General features: G+C 44.8%; 2 protein-coding genes across 3 annotated transcripts; one reads left to right on the top strand and one right to left on the bottom strand.

The window, feature by feature from the left end:
• The first annotated feature begins 499 nt into the window (after positions 1–499).
• On the top strand, positions 500–8,506 carry LOC129355024 (phosphatidylinositol 4-phosphate 5-kinase-like protein 1). The gene is given in 10 exon segments (XM_055024574.1): positions 500–534; positions 536–800; positions 4,888–4,938; positions 5,009–5,163; positions 5,552–5,676; positions 5,799–5,833; positions 6,262–6,317; positions 6,458–6,570; positions 6,981–7,147; positions 7,971–8,506. Coding segments are annotated over 10 exon segments (1,425 nt in total). The 3' UTR covers positions 8,394–8,506.
• Positions 8,507–11,239: 2,733 nt separating this feature from the next.
• LOC129355012 (endophilin-B2-like) lies at positions 11,240–25,970 on the bottom strand. 2 transcript variants are annotated; one of them, XM_055024563.1, is made up of 12 exons: positions 25,790–25,970; positions 24,494–24,635; positions 23,985–23,996; positions 23,744–23,872; positions 23,533–23,666; positions 22,694–22,786; positions 21,917–21,979; positions 18,839–18,862; positions 17,729–17,818; positions 16,913–17,013; positions 15,661–15,835; positions 11,240–15,062 (listed from the first exon to the last, which is right to left on the bottom strand). In XM_055024563.1, exons 1-12 carry the CDS (start codon positions 25,850–25,852, stop codon positions 14,955–14,957), a joined length of 1,134 nt encoding a protein of 377 aa, XP_054880538.1. In that variant the 5' UTR covers positions 25,853–25,970; the 3' UTR covers positions 11,240–14,954. The 2 variants fall into 2 exon arrangements, with proteins under 2 accessions (XP_054880538.1, XP_054880539.1); XM_055024564.1 differs by lacking the exon at positions 23,985–23,996.

Below are 25,970 nucleotides of genomic sequence, written 5' to 3' on the forward strand. Positions count from 1 at the left end.
TAACTTCAGCTAACTTTAGCTAACTTTCGCTAACTTCAGCTAACTTAAGTTAACTTTAGGTAACTTCAGCTAACTTTAGCTAACTTCAGCTAACTTTTGCTAACTTCAGCTAACTTTAGCCAAATATTAGCTACATTTCTAAAGTAAAACAGATGAAACCTGTCTTGCTTTCTTCCTTTCTGCTGTTTATCTCGCCACACCTGGACATTTTGTTCCTGTTTAGGCTAGCATGTATCCGTTAGCGCAGATAACCTTTGACATTCCTTCTTTGTGTTCCTCCAGGTAGCTCTAATGTTGGGGATGAACCAATCAGACTCAGAGAAAGCAGTGACATCATCAGCAGTTACTTAAAGGGCCAGTCGTCTTGTTAGTTGTAGAGGTTTGATCTCTGGCTGCTCTGCTGAAACGTGTTAATGAGCCGCTCAGCTCATCAGGCGCGGCGGTGCGCGGCGGCGCGCGGCGCGGCCCGCAGAGCTTTCATCCCATTGTGCTGGTCACCATGGCAACCCAGTTACAGACTGCCGTGTTTGGGTTTTGCCGGCCTCCTCTCTGCTTTCTGCAGAAAGCTTTCAGCGCCTCACGCTGCTGCTCTGCTCTCTGCCCAGATGGAGACGCCCGGACGGCCGCCGCCGCAGCCATCCGGCACGGTGAAGCGGCGGCGCTGGGGCGGCCTGAGGCAGCAGTGGAAACTTCTGGGTCTGTTTGAGATCGACCAGCAGCACGACTTCTACGGCCTGACCTGCAGGATGAAGGAGGGCCTGGCTGCAGCCATACACACCTCCACACACACACCGGCAGCGGTGAGTAGCAGCGGCAGCAGCTTGCATGGCAGAAACCACAGAGGAACGCCTGCTGGCTTCCCAAACCCGCCCACAGGTCAGAGGTCAGCAGCCTTTATGTTTTGGTCTCAAATCAGTTCAGTTCAGACCAGATAAGATCAGATCAGTTCAGTTCAGATTAGTTCAGATCAGTTCAGTTCAGTTCAGATCAGTTCAGATCAGACCAGTTCAGTTCAGTTCAGTTCAGTTCAGTTCAGATCAGTTCAGTTCAGTTCAGATCAGATCAGATCAGTTCAGTTCAGTTCAGATCAGATCAGATCAGATCAGTTCAGTTCAGTTCAGATCAGTTCAGATCAGTTCAGTTCAGTTCAGATCAGTTCAGATCAGTTCAGATCAGTTCAGTTCAGTTCAGTTCAGATCAGTTCAGATCAGTTCAGTTCAGACCAGATAAGATCAGATCAGATCAGATCAGTTCAGTTCAGATCAGATCAGATCAGATCAGTTCAGTTCAGATCAGATCAGATCAGATCAGTTCAGTTCAGTTCAGATCAGTTCAGATCAGTTCAGTTCAGTTCAGATCAGTTCAGATCAGTTCAGATCAGTTCAGTTCAGTTCAGTTCAGATCAGTTCAGATCAGTTCAGTTCAGACCAGATAAGATCAGATCAGATCAGATCAGTTCAGACCAGATAAGATCAGATCAGATCAGATCAGTTCAGTTCAGATCAGATCAGATCAGTTCAGTTCAGTTCAGATCAGATCAGATCAGTTCAGTTCAGTTCAGATCAGTTCAGTTCAGTTCAGTTCAGATCAGTTCAGATCAGTTCAGTTCAGACCAGATAAGATCAGATCAGATCAGATCAGTTCAGTTCAGATCAGATCAGATCAGTTCAGTTCAGTTCAGATCAGATCAGATCAGTTCAGTTCAGTTCAGTTCAGATCAGTTCAGTTCAGTTCAGTTCAGTTCAGTTCAGTTCAGACCAGATCAGATCAGTTCAGTTCAGTTCAGTTCAGTTCAGATCAGTTCAGATCAGTTCAGTTCAGTTCAGTTCAGATCAGTTTCAGATCAGTTCAGATCAGTTCAGTTCAGTTCAGTTCAGATCAGTTCAGATCAGTTCAGTTCAGTTCAGTTCAGATCAGTTCAGATCAGTTCAGTTCAGACCAGATAAGATCAGATCAGATCAGATCAGTTCAGTTCAGATCAGTTCAGATCAGTTCAGTTCAGTTCAGTTCAGATCAGTTCAGATCAGTTCAGTTCAGACCAGATAAGATCAGATCAGATCAGATCAGTTCAGTTCAGATCAGATCAGATCAGTTCAGTTCAGTTCAGATCAGATCAGATCAGTTCAGTTCAGTTCAGTTCAGATCAGTTCAGTTCAGTTCAGTTCAGTTCAGTTCAGTTCAGACCAGATCAGATCAGTTCAGTTCAGTTCAGTTCAGATCAGTTCAGATCAGTTCAGTTCAGTTCAGTTCAGATCAGTTCAGATCAGTTCAGATCAGTTCAGTTCAGTTCAGTTCAGATCAGTTCAGATCAGTTCAGTTCAGACCAGATAAGATCAGATCAGATCAGATCAGTTCAGTTCAGATCAGATCAGATCAGTTCAGTTCAGTTCAGTTCAGATCAGATCAGATCAGTTCAGTTCAGTTCAGTTCAGATCAGTTCAGTTCAGTTCAGTTCAGTTCAGTTCAGTTCAGTTCAGACCAGATCAGATCAGTTCAGTTCAGTTCAGTTCAGATCAGTTCAGATCAGTTCAGTTCAGTTCAGTTCAGATCAGTTCAGATCAGTTCAGTTCAGACCAGATAAGATCAGATCAGATCAGATCAGTTCAGATCAGTTCAGATCAGTTCAGTTCAGATCAGTTCAGATCAGTTCAGTTCAGACCAGATAAGATCAGATCAGATCAGATCAGATCAGTTCAGTTCAGTTCAGATCAGATCAGATCAGTTCAGTTCAGTTCAGATCAGATCAGTTCAGTTCAGTTCAGTTCAGTTCAGTTCAGTTCAGTTCAGTTCAGTTCAGTTCAGATCAGATCAGTTCAGTTCAGTTCAGATCAGTTCAGTTCAGTTCAGTTCAGTTCAGTTCAGACCAGATCAGTTCAGTTCAGTTCAGATCAGTTCAGTTCAGTTCAGTTCAGTTCAGTTCAGTTCAGACCAGATCAGATCAGTTCAGATCAGTTCAGATCAGTTCAGTTCAGTTCAGATCAGTTCAGTTCAGTTCAGTTCAGTTCAGTTCAGATCAGATCAGTTCAGTTCAGTTCAGTTCAGATCAGATCAGTTCAGTTCAGATCAGTTCATTTAAGTTCAGATCAGATCAGTTCAGTTCAGATCAGTTCAGTTCAGTTCAGATCAGATCAGTTCCTCATATCTGACTCTGGATCAGTTGAAGGTAAATACTTTGTGGTTTTGCTGAAGGTTCGTCTCTAAAATGATTCCTGCTTCATCTGCAGTTTGTAATCGATGAGGTGATTTGACCTCTGACCTCTGCTCCTCTCGCTGTCCTGTCAGTAAATTGATGCGAAGCTTTTAAATCTGTACAAAACGTCTCTGATGTTAATTCATTCACTTCAGAGCTGAATCTTTTTGTTTTACGTCACTAATAATAAAACGCTGAAGGTCGCTGCTCCGCGCTGAAGGTCGCGGCGCTGCGGCGCTAACAGCTTTCCAGGGATTGATTATTGGATTTCTGAACGTGTCGGCAGTAAAATCATCTGTGTGTCCAGATCAGAGGAAAACCCGCAGCAGAAACTTCCACAGTTGATGAATGACCCCTTGCTGCTGCCGTAGTTCCCTTTGGCAGCAGTGGAAGCAGGTCAGAGCTTAGCGACGCGACCGCAGGAAACAAACTGCTTCAGCAACCTGGGATTCAGCAACAAACATCCTAAACATCCAATTAAAGTTGCTCAATGTGTCAACGCTGCCGTCTCCTGGTTTCAAGCAACTAAACAAACAGCAATTATTCCTGAAACTGAAACCTGAAGATTATCAGGAAATTCCTGATGCTAATTTAGAGTAACAGCTACAAAAACATTTAACGACCGTTTGTTTAAAATATTATAAAACCAGAATCCAGTCAGTGAATAATTATATTCAGTTTTTATAATTCTGTTTTCAAATGTTGCTGCTGCTGAGTTGTTGCTAAAACTTTGTGTTGGTTCAGTTGAAGCCACTGGACGGCAAGACATCTGCTAATCTGCTAATAGCAGAGCTAGTTTTTACCTTAGCGTGTTAGAATTTTTGCTAATGTTGAAAACATTTATTGCTTTAACTTCCCCTGAACATATATGAATTATTTTGAGAACCTCTCCTTATGAAAACCTCCTGGGAATCAACATGGCTGAGTTTAGCGCTTTAGCGATAGCATGTGTCCAAAACCATTTTGGACACAGTAGTTCTGCAACAGCAGAACTACTGTTTATTAGAGTGATGTAGGGTTAAAGGTTAAAATATTTAAACTTGAATGAATAAAGTCAGTTTGGCATCATGTCAATATTTCTGTTAGCTTTGTGAATTAGCCGCAGGTTGATTCGTTAGCATGCTAGCGATCTGCTGAATGATGCGTTGTGGTGAAGCAGTGAGTCCCTCTGAGCTTCATTCTGGATGTAGAAGAATAAATAAATGATTCTGTTTGTGTAAAAATCCTCACAGGAAGTAAAATGTGATCCAGGTTGGAGCTCACTGAGTTTCTGTTGCTACAGAACAAACAGAATTCCCGACCCGGTTCAACTCGGACCTAATCCCTCTGATGCCCAGAGCGCTGACTCAGCAGGGAGCATTACGACTCGGTCAGCGGCGCCGCCTGTGACATCACGGATTGCAGCGGCGACCTCAGTGCGCTGAGCGCCATCAGTCACTGAGAAATACACAAATATCCACAGAAATCTCATATTTAAAACAGATAAACCGAATTAAACGAGTCGGTGCAGAGATGGATGGAGTTTGAAGAACCTCCTGTAGAGGTCTGTGTTACATCACTTCTGGAAATCCCTCTGACTGAAAACCTTCTGTTGCTTTGGCTCATGAATTCCTGGATTTCCACTTTCCTACAGAAACAGAAAGTGAAATATGAAGCAGATCATGAATCTTTCTGTCTTACTGTGTTTCTGTTTCCAGAACGACCTTTCAGACGACGACTTCAGATCCAAGGTCACACAGGTGCACAAGGTGAGGTCGGGCCGGCAGGCTGTGATTGTGTCTCTGCAGGCGTCCCAGACAGTTTACTGTGTTTGTCCAGGACTTCTCGCTGGAGACGTTCGGCGGCCCGGTGTTCGCCGCTCTGCGCGCGTCGCTAGGAATCACAGAGGACGAGTATCTGCAGTCTCTGTGCTCAGAAAGCTGCTACCTGCAGTTCATCAGCAACTCCAAGAGCAAAGCCGACTTCTTCCTGACGTGAGTCTGGTCCTCATTCAGCAGAAAAACAAACAGGAAGCAAAAACTGATGGGTTACAAGGCATAGACCGAAATACATAAATCAGAATATTATAGAAAGTTGCATGTTAGCATTTTAGCAAGGATTTCAGCCATTATAAAGTTATTAGCTAATGCTAACAAAATAATTTGATTAGCATAGCTGCTAACAATAGTCATTCTTAAGTATTTGACTTTTTTTCAAATGTTTGTTGCTATCAGTTTAGGAGCTAATGCCAACAAAATAGCTTTTTAGGACAGTTGCTAACATTAGCCCATGCTACCATGTCTAATGTTATGCTGGCATGCTAACTGTAGGATGTTTACCAACGCGTGTTGATTGATGCATTTTGTGTTTTTGAACCTTCAGAAATGATAAACGTTTTTTCTTGAAGACCCAAAACAAACGGGAGATTAAATTCCTTCTGTCCAACCTGAAGATCTACGTAGAGCATCTGAGGAAGTTCCCACATTCACTGCTGGTCAAGTTCTTAGGTACAACACATGACCTGACCCCTAGCCTGACCCTTAGCCTGACCTTTAACCCCAAACATCATCAGCTGGAGGTCGTGTAATCATGATCCTGTGAACTCTGATGATTCTCGTTTTCCTTTCAGGAGTTCACCGGATCCGGATCCCGCCCGGTCAGAAGGTAAAGATCCGCTTTGACCCGGTTCTCTGGTTCTGAACGTCTGGATCAGGAACTGAGGGATCTTTAAACATTTCTCCCCCAAAATGTAGCATGATAAAAACAAATAAATTCAGAAAACAAATGTGATTTTTATGTTATGAGAGAATAAATCTGCTAATGCTAACTTTAATATTCCAGAGTTTAATCTTCTGTATCTTGTTGAAAAATTACCTGTAAATTAATTTCTGAGTTTTTAGAAACTAAACTAAATAAATATTTTGGTGAGATTTTGTGTTTTTAAGTCATTTCCTGTAGAAACTGCCTGACAACAGGAAGTAGGCGCTGCTCTAACATGTTAGCTAAAACGTCTGAATTTCTTCTTCTGCTGTTTTGTGGATCTGAATGTTTGGCGCCTCCTGCTGGATCGTCTCATGTTTCCTTCTTGGCAGAAATATTTCATCGTGATGCAGAGCGTCTTTTATCCGGACGAACGCATCAACGCCCGGTGAGTCTGGGCCGCCGAGGTCGGGTCGGTTCTGATCAGTCCTGGTACCGGGTCGGTCCTGGTACCGGGTCGGTCCTGGTACCGGGTCGGTCCTGGTTCTGGTTCCGGTCGGGTCCAGTGACGCTGCCTGTGTTCTGCAGGTATGACATCAAAGGCTGCGAGGTGAGCCGGTGGACGGACCCGGCGCCGGAGGGCAGCCGAATCATTGTGGTTCTGAAGGACCTGAACTTTGAAGGCCAGGTCATCACGCTGGGTGAGGAAGAGGAGAGGAGGAAGGTGCAGCGCACCCTCTACTGGTCACACAGAGAACTACTTCTGTCCTCCAGAACTGAACCAGTTCAGTCTGAAAACATCTGAAAAACCTGCTGGATTCAGGTCTGGACTTTGACTAGGCCATTCTAACCTATTAATCAGCGTTGATCTGATCCATCCATAATATCTCTGGGTTGTGTCAGAAACCAAAGCTCAGATTTTAATGGTAAAAATGTAGAAACATTAAACCATGAAAATGAAACTAAAGTTTTTCTGAGACCAAAGGATGAAACCCAAACCGCCTGGTTCTGATCTGACACCCATCCGGGTCTCTGTGTTTAGTTTTTGTTGTGTTTGTGTGTCTGGGTTTGGTTTTGTTGGTTTTGTTGAGTTTCGATGTGTTGTGTGCAGATCGGCAGCGCTCCTGGCTCGTCCAGCAGGTGGAGATCGACACCGGCTTCCTGGAGCGGCTCAACGTTCTGGACTACAGCCTCCTGCTGGCCCACCAGCCGCTGCACCACGACGAGCGGAACCAGAACCTGTCCTTCGCCTCGCTCATCGTCAGAACCAAGAAGTCCGTCTGCTCCGCTGGCTCCACTAAATAATTACCTAAACATTTATCTGGCTGACATGCTAGGTAGTTAGCATGTTGGCTAACTACCCAGCTATCAGGCTAGGTAGTTAGCATGTTGGCTAACTACCCAGCTATCAGGCTAGGTAGTTAGCATGTTGGCTAATTACCCAGCTATCAGGCTAGGTAGTTAGCATGTTGGCTAACGACCCAGCTATCATGCTAGGTAGTTTATCTTGCTAAATAGTAAGATAAATATTACAAACTGCAAAGTTTATAGTGTTTAGCTAAGTATAGCTTAGTACCATAATTAGCTAATTCTTGCCTTTGTTTACCAAAACATCTGCATTGGTAAATATCAATACAGATGTTCCTACTAATGGATCTATTGAAACAGCTTTTATTTTGATAGTCCACTTCTGCTTCTCAGCAAGTGAATCTGCATGTAGCTAAAGCTTTAGCTTGCTAGCCTGAGCAGATGCCGGTTTTTTTTGATCTCATCTCTTGCTGGGAAAAATGAGAATCACCATGGCAACCAGTTGGTTCATCAATCAGCTCCTCCATAATTTCTATAAATCTGATTATCTGATCAGAACCGATTAGATTAGGAAGCAGAGCAGAGGCTGCTTTAGCCTCCGTCTCCATGGCAACGGCTAATTGGTAAGGCTCCAGCCCAGTTCGGTGATGCTGAGCCTGTGGGACTGAAACGGACCTGGACGCTTTCCTCAGAACTTTAAATGGAATAAGCATCGACCCGGTTCTGATCTTAGGCTCGGTTCTGTCCAGAATCCCATACAGTCCGGCTCACTTCCTGTCTGGTACCGTTCCAGGTCCGTGAACCCCGGTCCAGCCCGATCCAAGGCGGAGTTCCTGGAGCGGTTCTGAATGACGACGCCGGACCGGAACCGGACTCGGGCTTGACGTCGTCCCAGGACCGAGACGATTCGTCTCGGACGAGTCCGCGCCCCGCCGGGTCCGGCGCCGGGTCCGGCGCCGACTCGCCCGACATTCCGGACTTCAGGGCCCAGAACCGGCGCCTGCTGCCGAACCTGAAGAACCCGCTGCACGTCATCGACGGACCCGAGCAGCGATACTTCATCGGCATCATCGACGTTTTCACCGTTTACAGCCTGAAGAAACGGCTGGAGCATCTCTGGAAGAGCCTGAGGCATCATGGCCGCTCCTTCTCCACCGTCAGCCCGCAGGAGTACAGCCGCCGCCTGCGGCGCTGGGTCCAGGACCACACCGCCTAGACCGGACCGGAACCACACCGCCTACACCGGACCGGAACCACACCGCCTACACCGGACCGGAACCAGGACCACAACGCATAGACCGGACCGGAACCAGGACCACACCGCCTAGACCGGACCGGAACCACACCGCCTACACCGGACCGGAACCAGGACCACACCGCCTAGACCGGACCGGAACCACAACGACTGGACCGGACCGGAACCAGGACCACACCGCCTAGACCGGACCGGAACCACACCGCCTACACCGGACCGGAACCAGGACCACACCGCCTAGACCGGACCGGAACCACACCGACTGGACCGGACCGGAACCACAACGACTGGACCGGACCGGAACCAGGACCACACCGCCTAGACCGGACCGGAACCACACCGCCTAGACCGGACCGGAACCACAACGACTGGACCGGACCGGAACCAGGACCACACCGACTAGACCGGACCGGAACCAGGACCACACCGCCTAGACCGGACCGGAACCGGAACCACACCGACTAGACGCTCCATCTCCTTCAGCTCACAGAACCAGAACCACGGCGCTCCATCCAGCAGACCGGCGCCAGGCGAAACGTTTCTGGTTTCCTAATGAAAAGAAAACAAACTTGTTATAGAAGGTCAGAAAGTAAACCATTGTTCTCCATCAGGTCAAAGGTTAAAGATCACGGCTGCTTGCCAGGGTTGAAGGAGAAAGCCTCTTCTCTCTAGAAACAAGATGGCCGCCGAACTGAGGTCAGCACAGCCCGCATGTCATGATGATGTCCTCTGGCACGGCGGTGGAGGCATCAGGATGTGGGCTCACTCTGTGGCTGCAGAACTTCTCAGTCAGTGATTGGACTAGACCAGCGGCGTCCTCCATTTTTGTTTGCTGCTCAGGAAAGAAGCAAAGTTCTGATCTGGATTAGATTAGGGAGGTTTGACCTGATCCTTGATTGATCCCAGTAATTAAAGTCTTAAAACGTCTTAAAGTCATTATAAAAAATGTGCCTTCAAAACCAATCACAGGAGTTAAACTTGGCCTGTAGCTAGCTGCTAACATGCTAACTAGCGAGCTAGCTTGTTTTGGACGTTGGTTTTGGTTCGGTTCTGTGTGAAGTTTCATTTCTGCTGGAATTAAAAACGTCTTAAATTAGATTTTCTGAAAGCTGCAGATGTTCAAAAGTATTTATGTGTCCAACAGTCACTGACAAACCGACTCAACGCTTAAATACGAAAAGAAAAGGGGTTAACCCTAACCCCAACCTTAACCCTAACCTTAACCCTTATTCATCTCATTTACATATTGGAACTAATTTTACAAACTGATGAATTTCCAAACTGCATCATGAATGATGTGAAATCATGATGAGGATCCAGGAAGTAAAGACACCCTGCTGGGTCACAGCAGGGTGTCTTTACTTCCTGACTTACTTTCCCTCCCAGTTTCCAAATGATGGTTTAGTTTCTGATCAGCTGCGTCTCAATATGCATCGTTTGTTATTTATTGACGTCTTTCTGCTTTACAGAAACATCCATGATGATGTTTGGTTTGAACTTTTAAATTAAGAGTTTGGATTTTATTTCATGTTTTTTGCTATAAATCTGTAATTTTATGCAAACTGACCTGAAAGGCCTGCAGTCCAGTCCAAGAAACAAACATTACAAATCCTTCATTCTGAGGATTTCTGCCTCAGGCCCACAGCATGATGCTGCCTCTGCCAGCATGATCTATTTTATTATTATTTTACTTTATTTCACTGATTCCAGTTTATTATTTTTACTTCTTGTGTTTTTTATGGTTTAGTTTCTGAGGTTGAGTTATTCTAGTTATTAGTTGTCCTGTTGCATGTTCTCGCTCGCCCACTGTGCCATTTTCTCTCTCTGTGAGCCGGTAGCCAATCAGCTGGCCCCATGGCTCCCAGTTGCTCCCAGTATTCGTCCAGTCTCTCTCTCCTCCTCACTGGTTCTTCTCCTTTTACCTGTTAGATCCTTTCCTCTGGTTCTGTTCTGATTTGGTTTTGGTTCTCCTCTGGTTCCCTGTTGTCTCAGTCGGGTTTCACACGTGTTTCCCAGTTAAGCTAATGATTAGCATCAGTTTGTGGACGGATTCCAGTTTGGTTTCCTCAGAATGAAACGAGTCAAAGTGACGTTTCTGAATTTAGAAAAAGGTCAAAACTAAATGTTTGGTATAATGGCACCAGAGTAACAGCAACTGGTTGAACTGGACCTGGAGGTCGCCTGACCTGCGGGTCGCCTGACCTCTGGGTCGCCTGACCTCCGGGTCGCCTGACCTGCGGGTCGCCTGGTTTGCTTGGTTTGTTTCTCATCACCAACTTCAGTAAGTTTTGTTTTTTCTGAGTTTTCTGTTTAACTCAAATTGTTTGTGAAACAAAACTTTTGAATGTTCAGAATGTTGTTGGACAAACAAACAATTATTTCTAAACATAAACTTAATGAATATTTTGTATTTGCTCAGTATTAAACTAGAAATGCTAATTCTCTTCAAAAAACAAAAATCATTGGTTGGAGGAAAAGCTTTTAAAAATCCCTGGCAAGACATTTTATTATTAGCTTCACAGTTTCCTGGTTTTTCAGTTTTTTTGTTGCAGCTTCAATAAATTGGGGGTAAAAGTTGATTTTTGTGCTTTTATTTTCAATAAAATTAAAATAATTTTATGAGAAAATATTTTATTCATCGGTTAAAATGTTTTCCTGCAAGATTAAATAAGTTTCAGATCTAGTTTAAGATTTAATTTATTCTGTTTTGATAAAAATAAAAATCACTGTGGGCCACAAATGGCCCCCAGACCGCAGCTTGGACATCCTGCTGCGATGCGTTCAATGACCACACCAACAACACGGCATCAGTGACACACATGCTGTTTATTGAACATCAATCCAGGAGAAATGAGACGCCAAAAAAAATCACATTTAACCAAAGAGTTAAAACACCGAAGCAAATAAACAACACTTTATTTACACACACACACGGCGCATGGTCCAGTCAAAGCCCGCGCTCTGATCATGCTGAAAACACGTCGACGTTCCCCTCAGAGCTCAGTTTCTTAAATCAGAGAATCTCAGAGATTAAATCCAGAAACCGTTTCATCATGTGACGCCATGGAAACAGTCACTGCCACAAAGCGAGTTTCTGTGGCTCTGCGGTTCGGGGGACTGAATGTCGGTTGCTGAGGTTTCTGGGTTTGGTTCAGTTTCTCTCTTTCTGCAGCTTTAGGAGCAGATTTAAAACTCCTTTAAAACTAAAAAACCTTTTCATCTTTAATTCTGAAATAAACACCAAAACATTTCCAAGTTTTAAATCTGAAGTCGTGGTGAAAACCAGGAACGGATCAACCTGTTGCTTTCTAAGCCAGAGATCAGTTCTGATGGTTCTGGTTCTGGTCGGATCCATGTGGGTCAGAACTTCCCTTAGAAAGTTTTAATCATCAGAGTGGAAATTATCGAGTTCATTTTCATTTATTCACTGGTTTTAATGAAGTTTATCTGGTCAGATGAATTTCCTGGGATGCGAGTCGGGATTTCAGCAGGAAGCTCAACAGAAGGCAGTCAGCCGCCGTGACCTTTGACCTGCTTTAGGAAGACTGAATGCGGTGAGGAAACATGATGACAGGATTTCATCACCGCACCAATTTATAGCAATAAGCTGAAGATGTGCTCATTCAGCCTTTGTTCATGTGACATCGCTGTCTGAACATTTAAAGGGCCGGTGTCGCATCAAATCCACCGTTTTATTTTCACATCATGTTATAATGTTGTAACCTGGAGCGTCGCTTTGATTCGTTTGTTTCAGAAACCCTTTCATTTCCACAGCAACCATTCAGCTGTTTAAAACGCCCGGTCGGCCGTAGCCCCGCCTCCGAGGCACAGCTCCTCCCCTACTCAGCTCCTTCAGACTAGCCAGCAGCAGTTAGCAAACAGAAGGATCTCAGATCAGCGCTGGTAAAAACATTAAAGGGTTAATAGAGTAGCGGTGTTGGGTTGACTTCCTGAAGGCGGAGCTTCAGAGAGAGCAGAAGCTTCTTAAAGGGTTAAACTGAATCTGACCCAGAAACCGCAGCACCAAATAAAAATGTTCCACCGATGAAAATGAAAAGGAGCCAATTCCTGTTTCTCTGCCTCACATTTCAGCTTCAAATAAAAAACTGCTGAACGTTCGTTAGTTTTTACAGTGAAGTTGTTGCATTTTATTACTATGAATACAGCTGCATAATTCTGATATGTTCCTTAGCATCACACCAATAATTAATCTAAACAGTAAGAACTGACTGATGCATCCTGCTGCCGTTCCCTCATAAACAGTAAAATCACAGCGTCATGAATCGCAGCTTACAGGAAGGTGAATCTGACGCCGCCGCTCTAAATAAATCTGATCCTGAGTCAGATCCATGACATCACTTCCTGCCAGCTCACAGCAAACAGCTGCTGAGGAACAGAAATCTTCTACATAGAACTTTATTAGTTTTAAAAGTGTTTTTCTGCTTTTATTTCCCTGATTCTGTGTTTTGTACTCATGTTTAAATTATTTACTGGGGGGATTTTCATGAATTATAAATGTTCAAATCAGAAATAAGCTTCATTAAACTGTGCATTCAATTTACTAGTACGAGTGAAATCGTTGTATTAAATATTAGATTTAGTTCTGAACTCTGAATAATAAAATCCGACAGATAACAGGTCCTAGTCAAATCACGGTGTTTTCCTCTAAAGTCATTTCTTAGTTCTGATTTGTGACTCTAAACAGACACAATTTTGATTTTCCCTTTTTTAAAAATTTTATGTCCTTAAAGAAATTAAATCAGAGATTTTCATTAGTTTTGTCAAAGTGTAATAATGTCAAAAACATAAATAATCTGGCTTTAAATAAGACAAATTATTGAGTAATTATTAAGGACCAAAACTGAAGAAACTTTTTATGATTGTAGAAACTGGTAGAAAATATTTGAATTTTTGGTATAAAATAATCAAAGCTGAAAAGGAAAATAGAAATATTTTATCCAGATTAGTTTTGTTTGGAGAGAAGGAGCTGCGGCGCCGTTAGGCTCCTAGCTAAGCGGCTAACAGATCGTTCCTCTGAGTCGCCATGATGGAAATAATTCATCACCAGCTAAATGAACAGCAACAGTTTGTGATCAACAAACCACTAAGTTATGTAAAGTATGTTTTTTAAATGTTTTTCATGTTTTTTTTGTAACTGAAACAGAAGAAAACAAACGAAGCTAGCTCCTACTGCTAAAGCTGCTAGCAGCTAGCTTGGTCTCTGTTGACACGTTGTGCAAACAACACAGATATGCTACAATAATTAAGTTATTCAGAGAAAATAAGGTGCAAAACAGAAATATAAATAAGCACAATGCTAGTGTCTTTAGCATTAGCTCCCTGGCTTAGCTTGTGATTCTTCATGTTTCTGTCTTCTGAACCAATCACCAGCTGCTAAGAAGCTCAAACCTTCACCAAATTAGACTCAATCATTACAATTCAGAAAACCATTAAGACTTGCTAGTTTTGTGTTACAATGCTAACTGCTAATAGAAGCTAATAGCAATTAATTTCTCAGCAGGTGATCATCCAGACACTGATGGATTGCGTAAACATGTTGATTTTGAGTAAATCAGTGAGATTCAGCCAATCAGAAAGTTAAACAAATATTTTCCAACCTGCAGACTGTTTGGACTCAAGGCAGCCATTTTGAATTTTGAGACTAAAACTTTCCAAACTTCTTGGTACTTTTCAGGTGATTTTTTAAAACTCAGATGTCAGAAATGTTTTCTGAAACTTTACATTGTGAAGGAAATGAAGCTTCTTACGGAGGAAAAACACAAAGTTGGAATTAAAACTGGGAAATTCAAAATTCCTTAAACAGCCGTATGTTCACAATCCAAGATGGCTGCTGCTCATTGATGTAGCTGAAATCCAGTTTGCTAGCAGCTCTGCTGGTTTGAGCTAAATGACTCCTTCAGTGTCAGAATGAATAAAATGGATGGAAATATTTCATCCTGCTTTGCTACTAGCCGTTAGCACCAAAACAATTAGCTTACTGGCTGGAGCTGGTGAGTTTTCCCAGATTGGAGCTCAAAGTTCAGAGATAAAATCAAAATGCATCATAATGCCACAAGCTAACAGTTACGTAGAAAATGACTGAGACATGGGCCCCATACGGTGGACTCTGTGGGCCTGATGGGTAAACTGGGACCTTAACGTCTCCTTGAAAACTGTTAATGACTCAACTGGGCCCCAAACAGGAAGCCATTTGAGCCCAGCTCCACTTCGAACCCATCGGACCTGAGAAGAAACCATATGGGGCCCAAATACACATAGGAGTGACTTGATGAACCAGGTCAGGAAACTTCCTGGTTCCGTCTGAGAGCATCGCTAAAATGTTTCTGGTTTTTCTCCAAGGAAAGCTGTCAGATAAAAATCTCTAAACGGAATCTGAACTGAAACTGAAATTAACTGAATTTGAACCAAATTTGAATCTCAGTTGAATCTAAACTGAACTGAAACTGAACTGAGTCTACCAGAGGGTTCAGATGTTTCACCAGATAGAATGCTAACGGTCCATTAGCTTAGAAGCTCCAGGTAGGTCACAGGTACTTTGCCTTTCTGGTTGCCCCGCTCTCCAACCAGCCAATCAGGATCCATTCCTGGTACCGTGTAGACAGTGATGACCTGGACAGAAACACAGGAAAACGGGTCAAGACAAAAAAAAAAAAACATCTACAACCTGAAGACAAGTTTCCAAAAGGAGCTAACTGACAGAATGACCAGGCAGAAATCAAACACTGGCCCTTTAAGAGTTTCGTCGCTCTATAAATGTATCAAGCGCTACGTCAAAGAACTTTGAGTTTGCAGTCTGAACTTGAAATTGGGCTTCTGTCTCTTTAAGAAGCTTCTGCTCTTTCTGAAGCTTCAGCATCACAACACAAGCTGGGAGAAAGAAATGAAAAAATCTATTAAATATTTAATTTAAAAGACTGACCAGGAAATGATTAATGATGTCATTATAATCTAGATTCTGTTAGGAATAATCCAGATTAAAGTTACTGGTCCAACTCACTGTTATTATTTGTATCATTTTACTGAAACAGAAAGAAAACAGCAGCAGCGAAACAGAGAGAGAGAGCTGAGCGTTTTCTAGATGAAAACTCCCCCTAGTGGCGGGTGGAGGCATTACCAATCGATCCCAGAACAGGATAACCAGCTGACCTCTAGATATCTAGTTACTTTGCGGTTCTGGTCGCGATCAGGGCGCTCGGGTCAGACTGACCTCGTCGGCCAGCAGCGACAGTTCGCTGGCGTCGTGAGCGTCGTAGTCGTACAGAACCTTGGCCTTCCTGGAGCCCGAGGCGCCGGGAGACAGGCGGCCGGACGGGAAGGCGGTCGGAACCGGGTCGGGCCCGGCGCCGGAGGGCGGCGGGGGGCCGACGGCTGAGTTCGCACATCTGCAGCAAAACAAGCAAATATTCACAATAAATATTCAACCGACCCGATAATCTGACCCACAGAACCGGCAGATTCAGAACCATGGAGCCAGCAGAGAAACCGATCTGGTTCTGATGGATCACCTCCCCGACCCAGAAGAACTGACTGGACCCAGAAGAACTGACTGGACCCAGAAGAACTGACTGGATCCAGAGGAACTGACTGGACCCAGAAGAACTGACTGGACCCAAAGAACTGACTGGACCCAGAAGAACTGACTGGATCCAGAGGAACTGACTGGACCCAGAGGAACTGACTGGACCCAGAAGAACTGACTGGACCCAGAAGAACTGACTGGATCCAGAGGAACTGACTGGACCCAGAGAACTGACTGGACCCAGAGGAACTGACTGGACCCAGAAGAACTGACTGGACCCAGAGGAACTGACTGTACCCAGAAGAACTGACTGGACCCAGAGGAACTGACTGGATCCAGAGGAACTGACTGGACCCAGAGGAACTGACTGGACCCAGAGGAACTGACTGGACCCAGAAGAACTGACTGGACCCAGAGGAACTGACTGTACCCAGAAGAACTGACTGGACCCAGAGGAACTGACTGGATCCAGAGGAACTGACTGGACCCAGAGGAACTGACTGGATCCAGAGGAACTGACTGGACCCAGAAGAACTGACTGGACCCAGAAGAACTGACTGGACCCAGAGGAACTGACTGGATCCAGAGGAACTGACTGGACCCAGAGGAACTGACTGGACCCAGAAGAACTGACTGGACCCAGAAGAACTGACTGGACCCAGAGGAACTGACTGGACCCAGAAGAACTGACTGGACCCAGAGGAACTGACTGGACCCAGAGGAACTGACTGTACCCAGAAAACTGACTGGACCCAGAAGAACTGACTGGACCCAGAAGAACTGACTGGACCCAGGCATCTGGAGCCATTTGCTCATTTTTCAGTCATATTTTCATCTCATTATTCATTAATTAATTTCAGTTTCGGCTCTGAATGTGTTAAATTAACTTACAACCTGACAGATGGTGGCGCTGCAGCTCCTCACCTGTTCAGCTCCTCACCTGTTCAGCTCCCTCTGCAGGTCCTGCATGTAGTGATGACACTGAGCGAAGTACGTGGCCTGAGCCTCTGCAAAGTCCTGCAGACACCTGAGGTGGTTCAGCTGGAGGAGGAAGAGGAAGAGGAAGAGGAGTTAGTGTAGAAAACAAACCCTCTGCAGTGGCCTAGTCAAAGTCCAGACTTTAATTTGAATCAGGTTGTTCTTGTTGAAAAACTGTCCAATATGAATTAAAGTAATCCATCCAAGCAGAGCAGGTCAAAGGTCATCCAGAGTCAGGTTGGTCTGGTTCCTTAAATCCGGAGAATCAAACTGATTTTCATTCGGGTCACATCCAGACCCTGAATGACCTCAAAGGTCAAAAACAGTCAAAGTTTCACATTTTAAAATTAAAACGTTTTAAACTTTCAGTTTCTACACCTGATCAGATTCAGACCTAAAGAAATAAAACTGATCAATAATAAGCAGAACTCTGGTAAGTTACAGTTGGATCCATGTGGCTCACTGACGGCCACATGAACGGGGCCGGATCCGGCCCACGGCGGGCCGAATCCGGCCCACGGGCCTCCAGTTTGACTCCTTTAAAATGGAACAAAACTGAAAACATGAAAGTTTCTTCAGTCGCTTCAGATGATGGAATAAATAAATAAATATCAAATAAAATAAAATAAATATATCAAAGTTTAAATTTAAAATAATAGAAACAGAAAGTAAACAACAGCAGCTGTTGTCTTTCCGGGTCCAACAGAACCTGATCCAGTGACACACTGTGGCTCATCAGACCCGACCCGACCCGACCCGACCGGCGCCTCTGACTCACATGTGTGCTGCTGATCCCCTCCAGCAGCAGCCGGGTCACCTCAGCCTGGCGGTCGAACTCCGTCTGGGCAACACGCAACTCCAGCTCCGCCTGGGGGAGAGAGGGATGGAGAGAGAGAGAGAAGGATGGAGAGAGAGAGAGGCATGGAGAGAGAGAGAGAAGAATGGAGAGAGAGAGAGAGAGAGAGAGAAGGATGGAGAGAGAGAGAGAAGGATGGAGAGAGAGAGAGAGGCATGGAGAGAGAGAGAGAAGAATGGAGAGAGAGAGAGAGAGAGAGAGAGAGAAGGATGGAGAGAGAGAGAGGGAAGGATGGAGAGAGAGAGAGAGAGGGATGGAGAGAGAGAGGGATGGAGAGAAAGAGAGAGGGATGGAGAGAGAGAGAGAAGGATGGAGAGAGAGGGATGGAGAGAAAGAGAGAGAGACGTATAGAGGGATGGAGAGAGAGAGATGGAGAGAGAGAGAGAAGGATGGAGAGAGAGAGAGAGAGAAGGATGGAGAGAGAGAGAGAGAAGGATGGAGAGAGAGATGGAGAGAGAGAGAAGGATGGAGAGAGAGAGATGGAGAGAGAGAGAGAAGGATGGAGAGAGAGAGAGAGAGGCATGGAGAGAGAGAGAGAAGAATGGAGAGAGAGAGAGAGAGAGAGAGAGAGAAGGATGGAGAGAAAGAGAGAGAGAGAAAGAGAGAGAGACATAGAGGGATGGAGGGAGAGAGAGAGAGAGAGAGACAGAGAGAGAGGGATGGAGAGAGAGAGAGAAGGATGGAGATAGAGAGAAAGAGAGAGAAGGAAGGAGAGAAAGAGAGAGAGAGAGAGAGAGAGAGAGAGAGAGAGAGAGAGAAGGAAGGAGAGAAAGAGAGAAAAAGAGAGAGAGGTATAGAGGGATGGAGGGAGAGAGAGAGAGAGAGACAGAGAGAGAGGGATGGAAAGAGAGAGAGAGAGGGAGAGAGAAAGGGAGAAAGAGAGAGAGCGAGAGAGACGGATGGAGGGATGGAGAGAGAGAGGGATGGAGAGGGAGAGAGACAGAGAGAGAGGGATGGAGGGAAAGAGGGATGAGAGAGTTTTGTCTCCTCTGGCGTCATCATCTCTCCTCCTCCAGTTTCCTGTTTCCTCACCTTGTCCACTTCCTCGCTCAGCAGCTGAGACAAACAGAACCAGAAAAACGTCTCAGATTAAATCAGTAACTTTTCACCACGAACCGCCTGGACCGGCTCCCGGCCCGTTGCCATGCCGACGCAGGTCAGCAGCTAAATCCGGGTCAACCGGTTCAGATGTGGCGGCTCACATATTTACATACACCCCAAAGAAGACGGAGTCCTCCATGTTTGATGATCCATCCACTTTGTGGCTACCAAAACATCCCTCAGCATGATGCTGCCACCACTGTGCTTGATGAATGGTACAGTGTTACTAGCAGTGGAATCACAAACATTAGCTATGCTAATGCTAATCTGCTAATCACAAACATCAGCTACTCTAATGCTAAAACACCAATATGATAAACTGTGGAGCTGCTAGTGCTAAAGAGCTAATCATGAAATTAGCTCAGCTAACGCTAACGCTCTGTATCACCACGGTGGACATCGAGTCCCTCCAGGATTTCACATCATTTCATTAATTTTTTAAAATCAATAATTTTTGATGCTTCTTCAGAAATACTTGGAAATAATTTTTCAATGTTTATATTTCAACATTTTTTCAGATTCTACATGGAGGAGAAAAAAAAAAAAAAATTTATTAGTTAAAGAAGTTAAAAAGCTCAATTGTATAACCAGACTTCAAATAATGCTGAGGTCGGAAATACCGCCACCTGCAGGTGGGAGAACTGCTTACTGTAGAACTACAGCAATGCATTCTGGGTAAACAGCAAATTAACTACCTGCTGATAATCATACAACCAAATTAACAAATGCTGGAAAATTAATTTACAAGCTAAGCTAAAGGTTTTCAAAATGCTAAAGCGCTAAGCTAAAAATTAGCTTTGTTGTTAGCAGATTAGCAGGAGTTATTAGTTAACTTCAGTTCTGTGAGTCAGAGCAGAAAACATTTGAATAAAAGATGCTGAAGGTTCTAGAAAGTGTTAGTGATGGAAACTGTTCATCTCCGTTTGCTGGATTTACACGTCTGAGGCACCAAGTTGGATTTTTGTTTGAATCACTGAGGTTCACATTTCTCCTCTGGGTGAAGGATGAATCACAAGGATCCAGAACGGGAGGATGAATCCATCATGAAAGGATGAATGGAGACGTCTGATCAGCTGAACAACATGGCGGCGTCTCGACTGGACGCTTCAATGGCCGACGTTTTCCAGGAACCTGGCCAACCTGAGTGGGCAGATCCAGATGTTCATCTGATCCAGATGATCATCTGATCCAGATGTTCAGATGATCCAGATGATCACAGTAAAACTCAATCAGAAACTTCTGCAGCTGAACTTTCAACTATATTCTTTACAGCGCCCCCTGTGTTAAACAGCTGCCATTACACTGCAGCAGGAAACTAAACATAATCAAGGTAAATATATGAACCTTTATTAAAGCTCTTCAATTCAATTTAAAAATAATTTATAAATCCCAAAATTAAATGTCAAATATATTCAGACTCTTTGTGGATGATGATCCTGTAGCAGTCAGTCTTACAGCGTTTATGAAAAGGCCTCTGACTGAAAACCGTTCTGACATGCTAACAGCTCATGTCCTGATGACATCATCAGCTTTTCTGATGTCCACTGGAGGAAACGACACTAAAACCTCTGAAGACACTGAGAGTAACTTCCTGTTTCACCAGATGGAACAAGATGGAGGCGTCACAGTTTAGTGCTGGAGGATTTCTCTTTAGTCTTTGGCTGAAGACCAGGCGCCGTTTCTACTGCTAGCGCTAGGCTAACATGTTAGCTTTGGTTGTATCTACCCAGAATGCCCTGCACTGCAGTCACTTCCTGTTTGTGGAACGCTCTCTGGTCCGCTTGGCGTTCACATTCAAACCAAACCGAGGCCTGGAGACCAGAGGTCAGAGGTCGATTAGTGTTCACAGCTCACCAACTGAGCTGGACTTTGACTAGGCAGACGGATTGTTTTAATTCTTGCTAATCTTCTGATCTTCAGCGTTTGTTTCTCTGAGCTTTTCTGTAGATTATAAAGTTTCTCTGACTCTAGAACTGGACCTGCTGTTCTACCACCACCGGTTCTACGGACACGGATCTAATCCATTCATCGGTCCAACCTTCCTCTGCGGCGCCGGCGCCGGGCCGGCCGCCGGGTCGGCCTCCAGGCTCCAGCTCTCCCAGCCGCTCTGAAGCCGCAGAAACAAACTGGAAATCAGAAACAACTGCTGGAAGATTTTCACCAGATTAACTCCACAAATGAAAACAATTCCTGGAATAATCCCACATCTGATCCTAATCATCACTTATTCCTGGTTTTCCAGGCTGATCCAGATCAGATAATCCAGATTATTCTGAAGAATGAATTAATTTGCTCTGTTGCTGATGTTGCATCGCGTGTCATTTAACCACTTCCTGGACTACAGAAAGAAATCGGAGCTACAATCAGAACCAGGTCGGCGCCGATCCGGAACGGCAGTAAAACCTCCAGAACCCTGAGAGATTCAGAACCAGAACCAGAACCGTCCCGAGGAATGCTCGGTCTCTAAACGATGACATCATGGACAGCACTGGGACTCGCCCAGTGAAACCAGTACCAGTGAGACCAGTGAGACCAGTACCAGTGAGACCAGTACCAGTGAGACCAGTACCAGTGAGACCAGTGAGACCAGTGAGACCAGTGAGACCACCACTGGTGAGCAGAAACTTCCTGCAGGCGGATCCGACCCGTTTCATGATCAAACTGTAAATAATAAAACATGAAACCGGATTCATCTTCTGATCCTGGAGGATCCACCAGTTCTGAGGTCAGAGGTCAGCTCAGGATAAAACTAACTTCATTTCAGATTAAGATTTTCTCTTCTAACCTGGTGAAACGACTTTTTACCAGTTTCTGCTTTTCAAAGTCGGTATGGAGAAATTATTGACTGAAAATCTAAAGTTTGATCTTTTCTGAAATTTACTCAGATATTTAGAACTAGACTGAAGTATTTCTCAACATCTTGTGTTTTTGCATCTTGTGTTGGGTGAGCCAATCAGATGGCGGCCCCGAGCCGGCGGCGGCGGCCCCCCTGAGCCGATGGCGCCTCACCGCAGACGCGCTGGCCGACAGGACGTAGTTTCTCGGCCGCGTCTCCTGGAAGTCTGGAGTCGCCTGGAGACAAAAGCACAAAGTTTGTTTTCATTCACATTTCAGGTAAATTAAATGAAAGTAATCAGAAGGAAGTGGGAGACGCGTGTCGCCCTCTAGTGGACAACAACGGTACAACATGAAAATTAATACAAATATTTGCAAAATACAGAATAAGAGAAAGTGTAAAAATTTTTATAAATTCTTAAATATTTGTAATATTTAAAGTAAACAGTGAGAAATTTATTCATAAAATACATATGTAAGATAAAGATATTTCTGTCAAATGTATAAAATACACAATAGCACTAAAAAAGTTAGGTAAAAAAAGCTTAATTACAAGTTAGAATTATTAAATATTAAATATTATTAAATATTTCATATTTTCTGCACTACAATCCATCATGAATCATTGATCTGCTGCTGTGACTCAGCAAACATTCTAACATCTGATTGGTTCATCAGCACAATAAAATAATAATTAATGTAAAGTTAGTGACAATCAGAAAAGGTTTGAACTGCAAATGAATAAATTATAAAAAGATTTTACATTTAAATGGACAAAAGAGAAAAGAGGCCATATCTAAACCATAAAGTTGGTTTATTGTTTTGTTGTTCTGATGGAACCAACCCAACCAGAGCACAGCGCCACCATGTGGGTGAGCCCTGTAACTGATGTTTCTGCTGTTATTGTATTGGAGGTTCTGGCCCGCTATGGCGGCTCGGTTCTGGTCTCACCGCTGCCTTGGCTTCGGCCTGCTTGGCTTTCTTCAGACGGGCTTTGCAGATGTCCAGGTCCAAACGCCGGTTCTCCAGGAGCCGCCGCTCCTTCTGCAAACACAGACAGAACTGGTTCTGACCCGGTTCCCTGGTCCTGACTCGGTTCCCTGGTCCTGATCTGGTTCCCTGGTCCTGACCCGGTTCCCTGGTTCTGACCCGGTTCCCTGAGAATCTGGGCTTTTTCCCATTTTTGGGTTGTTTCTGTCTTTGGGTTTAGGAACCGATTCAGAACCTGGAACAATTCTGATCCAAACGGGTTTAAAGCTGCACTAACTTTTATTAAAAATATCTTGTATTATTGATTATTATTGATTATAATATTCTGTATTATTTATAGTAATAAACATGTTTTACATTTTTATTAAACAATCAGATCATCTGAAATACATAAAACATGTAAACTGATCTCCTCTACCGTCTCCCAGTGCTAGAAACAACCAATCAGAACCAGGAGGCGGGTCTTACTGCTGTCAATCACCCTCTTCCTCCCTGGCTTTCTACAGTTAGCATAGCCTGTCATGCATGCTAATGCTAGTTAGCATAGCCACCTGGGAAGACAGATAAAAGTTTTTTCTGTAAAAATGAGTTGTTTCTCTGCCATGAGCACATTTAGCAGACAGTACATGAGGATGATTGACAGCACCACCTCCTCGCTCTGATTGGTTGAGTCTGTTCACAGATAATCTCTCATAACATGGAGACAGTTTTAACAAATATGTAAAAAGTCTATATCTAAATAAAAGTGTAAAGGAGGACGGAAACCGGACCGGATCAGAACCGCAGGCGGTCCAACTCACAGAGATGGTCCTCCAGTCGCCCTCCAGGAAGTTGCGCAGCGGCGACAGGAAGGTGACGGCGGCCGTGTGGAGGAACTCCCGCTCGGCTCCGCCCAGCTTCCTCTGGTACTCTCCCACCGTGATGAGGGTGGTACCTGCAGCGGGTCACCAGAACCGGGTCACACATAACCAGAACCAAGCCCGGTTCTGATGCATCGGAACTGTTCCTCACCGTACGGAGTGTCGGCTCCGAACTCCTTGGCGGCGTCCAGCATGAACTGGCCCAGCAGTTCGGCGTTGGTGGTTCTGGACGGAAGCTTCCGGTCCAGCTTGTCGTAGATGAACTCCTCGATCCGTGCGCCTGGTTCCGGTCGGGAACGGAAGACAAGCCAGAATTAAACACTGGAAACATTTACAGGAACCAATTAACACCATTTACCAGATGCATGCTGGGAAATGGAGGAAACTCCTACCTGTGTGATCGACTGAGGCATGAAGGAAAACAGAAGTTAGATGTTAGACCAGAACCGGTCCAGTTCATCAACAACCTCGGACCCTTTAAAGGTTCATTTCCACCAAAGTTACCAGGAACTTCAAAACACTTCCTTCAGGAAGTGAGGTTTTCAAAATAAAACTGATCAATTTGAATTTGAAAGGATTTCTACCAAAATGTCAACATGATGGATAAATGATATGCAGGATGTGAATCTGGATCCTGCAGAGGATCAGCAGCAACAGCCTGAGCTCTTCTTCTTCTTCTTCTTCTGGTTTCCAGCAGGAAGTGAAGCTAACATGGTTCCTGGATCTGCTGTTAGATTTACATTAACATGTAAATTATTACATCATTATTAAATTGGGTCAATGGTTGTCATTTTCCAGGCAGATATTCAACCTGATTTAGCGTTAGCAAAACTAATTTTTGTGATTAGCGCTTTAGCATCAGCTTCAGCTAATACCATGATGGAGAAACTGGAACACTTACTCGGGTTGGGCTGCAGCAGAACCTCCGTCTGTCTCAGGATCTTCTCGGTCCAGTTCTTGGTGGAGTCGGCCTTCGCCAGCAGGTTCTCCAGGTGAGGGTCCAGTTCGGTCTTCTCAGCCTGGCCCAGTTTCTCCTCTGTGAACTGAAACACATGGAGGTCAACCAGCAACACGATGGAGGTCAACCAGCAACACGATGGAGGTCAACCAGCAACACGACGGAGGTCAACCAGCAACACGATGGAAGTCAACCAGCAACACGACGGAGGTCAACCAGCAACATGACGGAGGTCAACCAGCTGAACCTCTGGGTTTTACTTCCTGTAATCTCCTGAAGTTCTCTAGAACTCTTCAGCTTCATATACAGAAAATGGACCAAAATATTTAGTTTTTTGTAAATTAATTGAATATAATCTGATGCTGAGAGATTCTGGTGAGTCTGTGTGGATTACAGCCTCACTTCCTGTCTGTGGATTACAGCCTCACTTCCTGTCTGTGGATTACAGCCTCACTTCCTGTCTGAGACTCTGGTCACGTTTCCTGCTCATCTACTTCAGTTTCTCATTTATTTAGAAATGTTCTGCTTACATTGATTATAACGAGTCATTATTTGAGCTTCTATTCTTCTATTTTCATCTCCATAGTTCCTGCTTCCTGGATATTTTCTCTTTTTTGGACTGACTGTTTTAATCCCAGTTAAAAGCAGTTTCTCTTTCAGTCTGGCACCATCATTACACGTCAACAGCCAAAGCTCCTCACCGTGTTTAGACAGCTAAAAAACAGCTGGGGGAAAATAAATCTTGTTTCCTCCCCCAACACACTGATGCCCTGGGCAAAGAGCCATTTTCTCCACATTTTAAAACCCTCCTCCTCCTCCTTCTCATTGAATCAAAATGTTACAGAATCTCAGAATAAATCTTCCAGATTATAATCCATAAAATGCATAACACCAGATTACAGCCAGCCTGAGAATCGGAGCCGTCGGTTAAATCGGCTGTTTTTTGCACGGAGTCTGGCTGCGGGCAGCAGGAGATTCTGCTGGTGTCACATGAGTGATGGAGCTGATCACAGCCATCAATAATGGATCGAGGCAGGACGGACCTTTATCGGCTTACAGCTGCTGCTCATCTGAGCAACAACAACCAGGAAGAACCGCAGAAACCAGCAGAACCGGCACCAGCCGGTACCAACCGGGCTCCACGCAGCCAGCCTCCCCCCAGCGGAACCTGCAGCTCCTCTGACCGGCGATGGGAGTCCCGTCACCCCGCAGCCCGCCGCCGGAGCGCCGCTGTTGTACCTGCACGGCCCGAGTGAAGAACACCCCGGCATCGGAGGCCAGCTTCTTCACGTTGAAGTCCATGGCGCTGGGCGGTTCTGGCGGCCTTTGTTCCCCCGGATCAGCTGCTGATGGAGCGGAGGAAACGCAGAGCTGCGGCCGTAATCCACTCCGAGGAGGAGGATCGGAGATCTGCTGGCCG

This window comes from Poeciliopsis prolifica, unplaced genomic scaffold, assembly GCF_027474105.1.
Source record: "Poeciliopsis prolifica strain line A6 unplaced genomic scaffold, Auburn_PproV2 SCAFFOLD123, whole genome shotgun sequence".
Classification (NCBI taxonomy): Eukaryota; Metazoa; Chordata; class Actinopteri; order Cyprinodontiformes; family Poeciliidae; genus Poeciliopsis; species Poeciliopsis prolifica.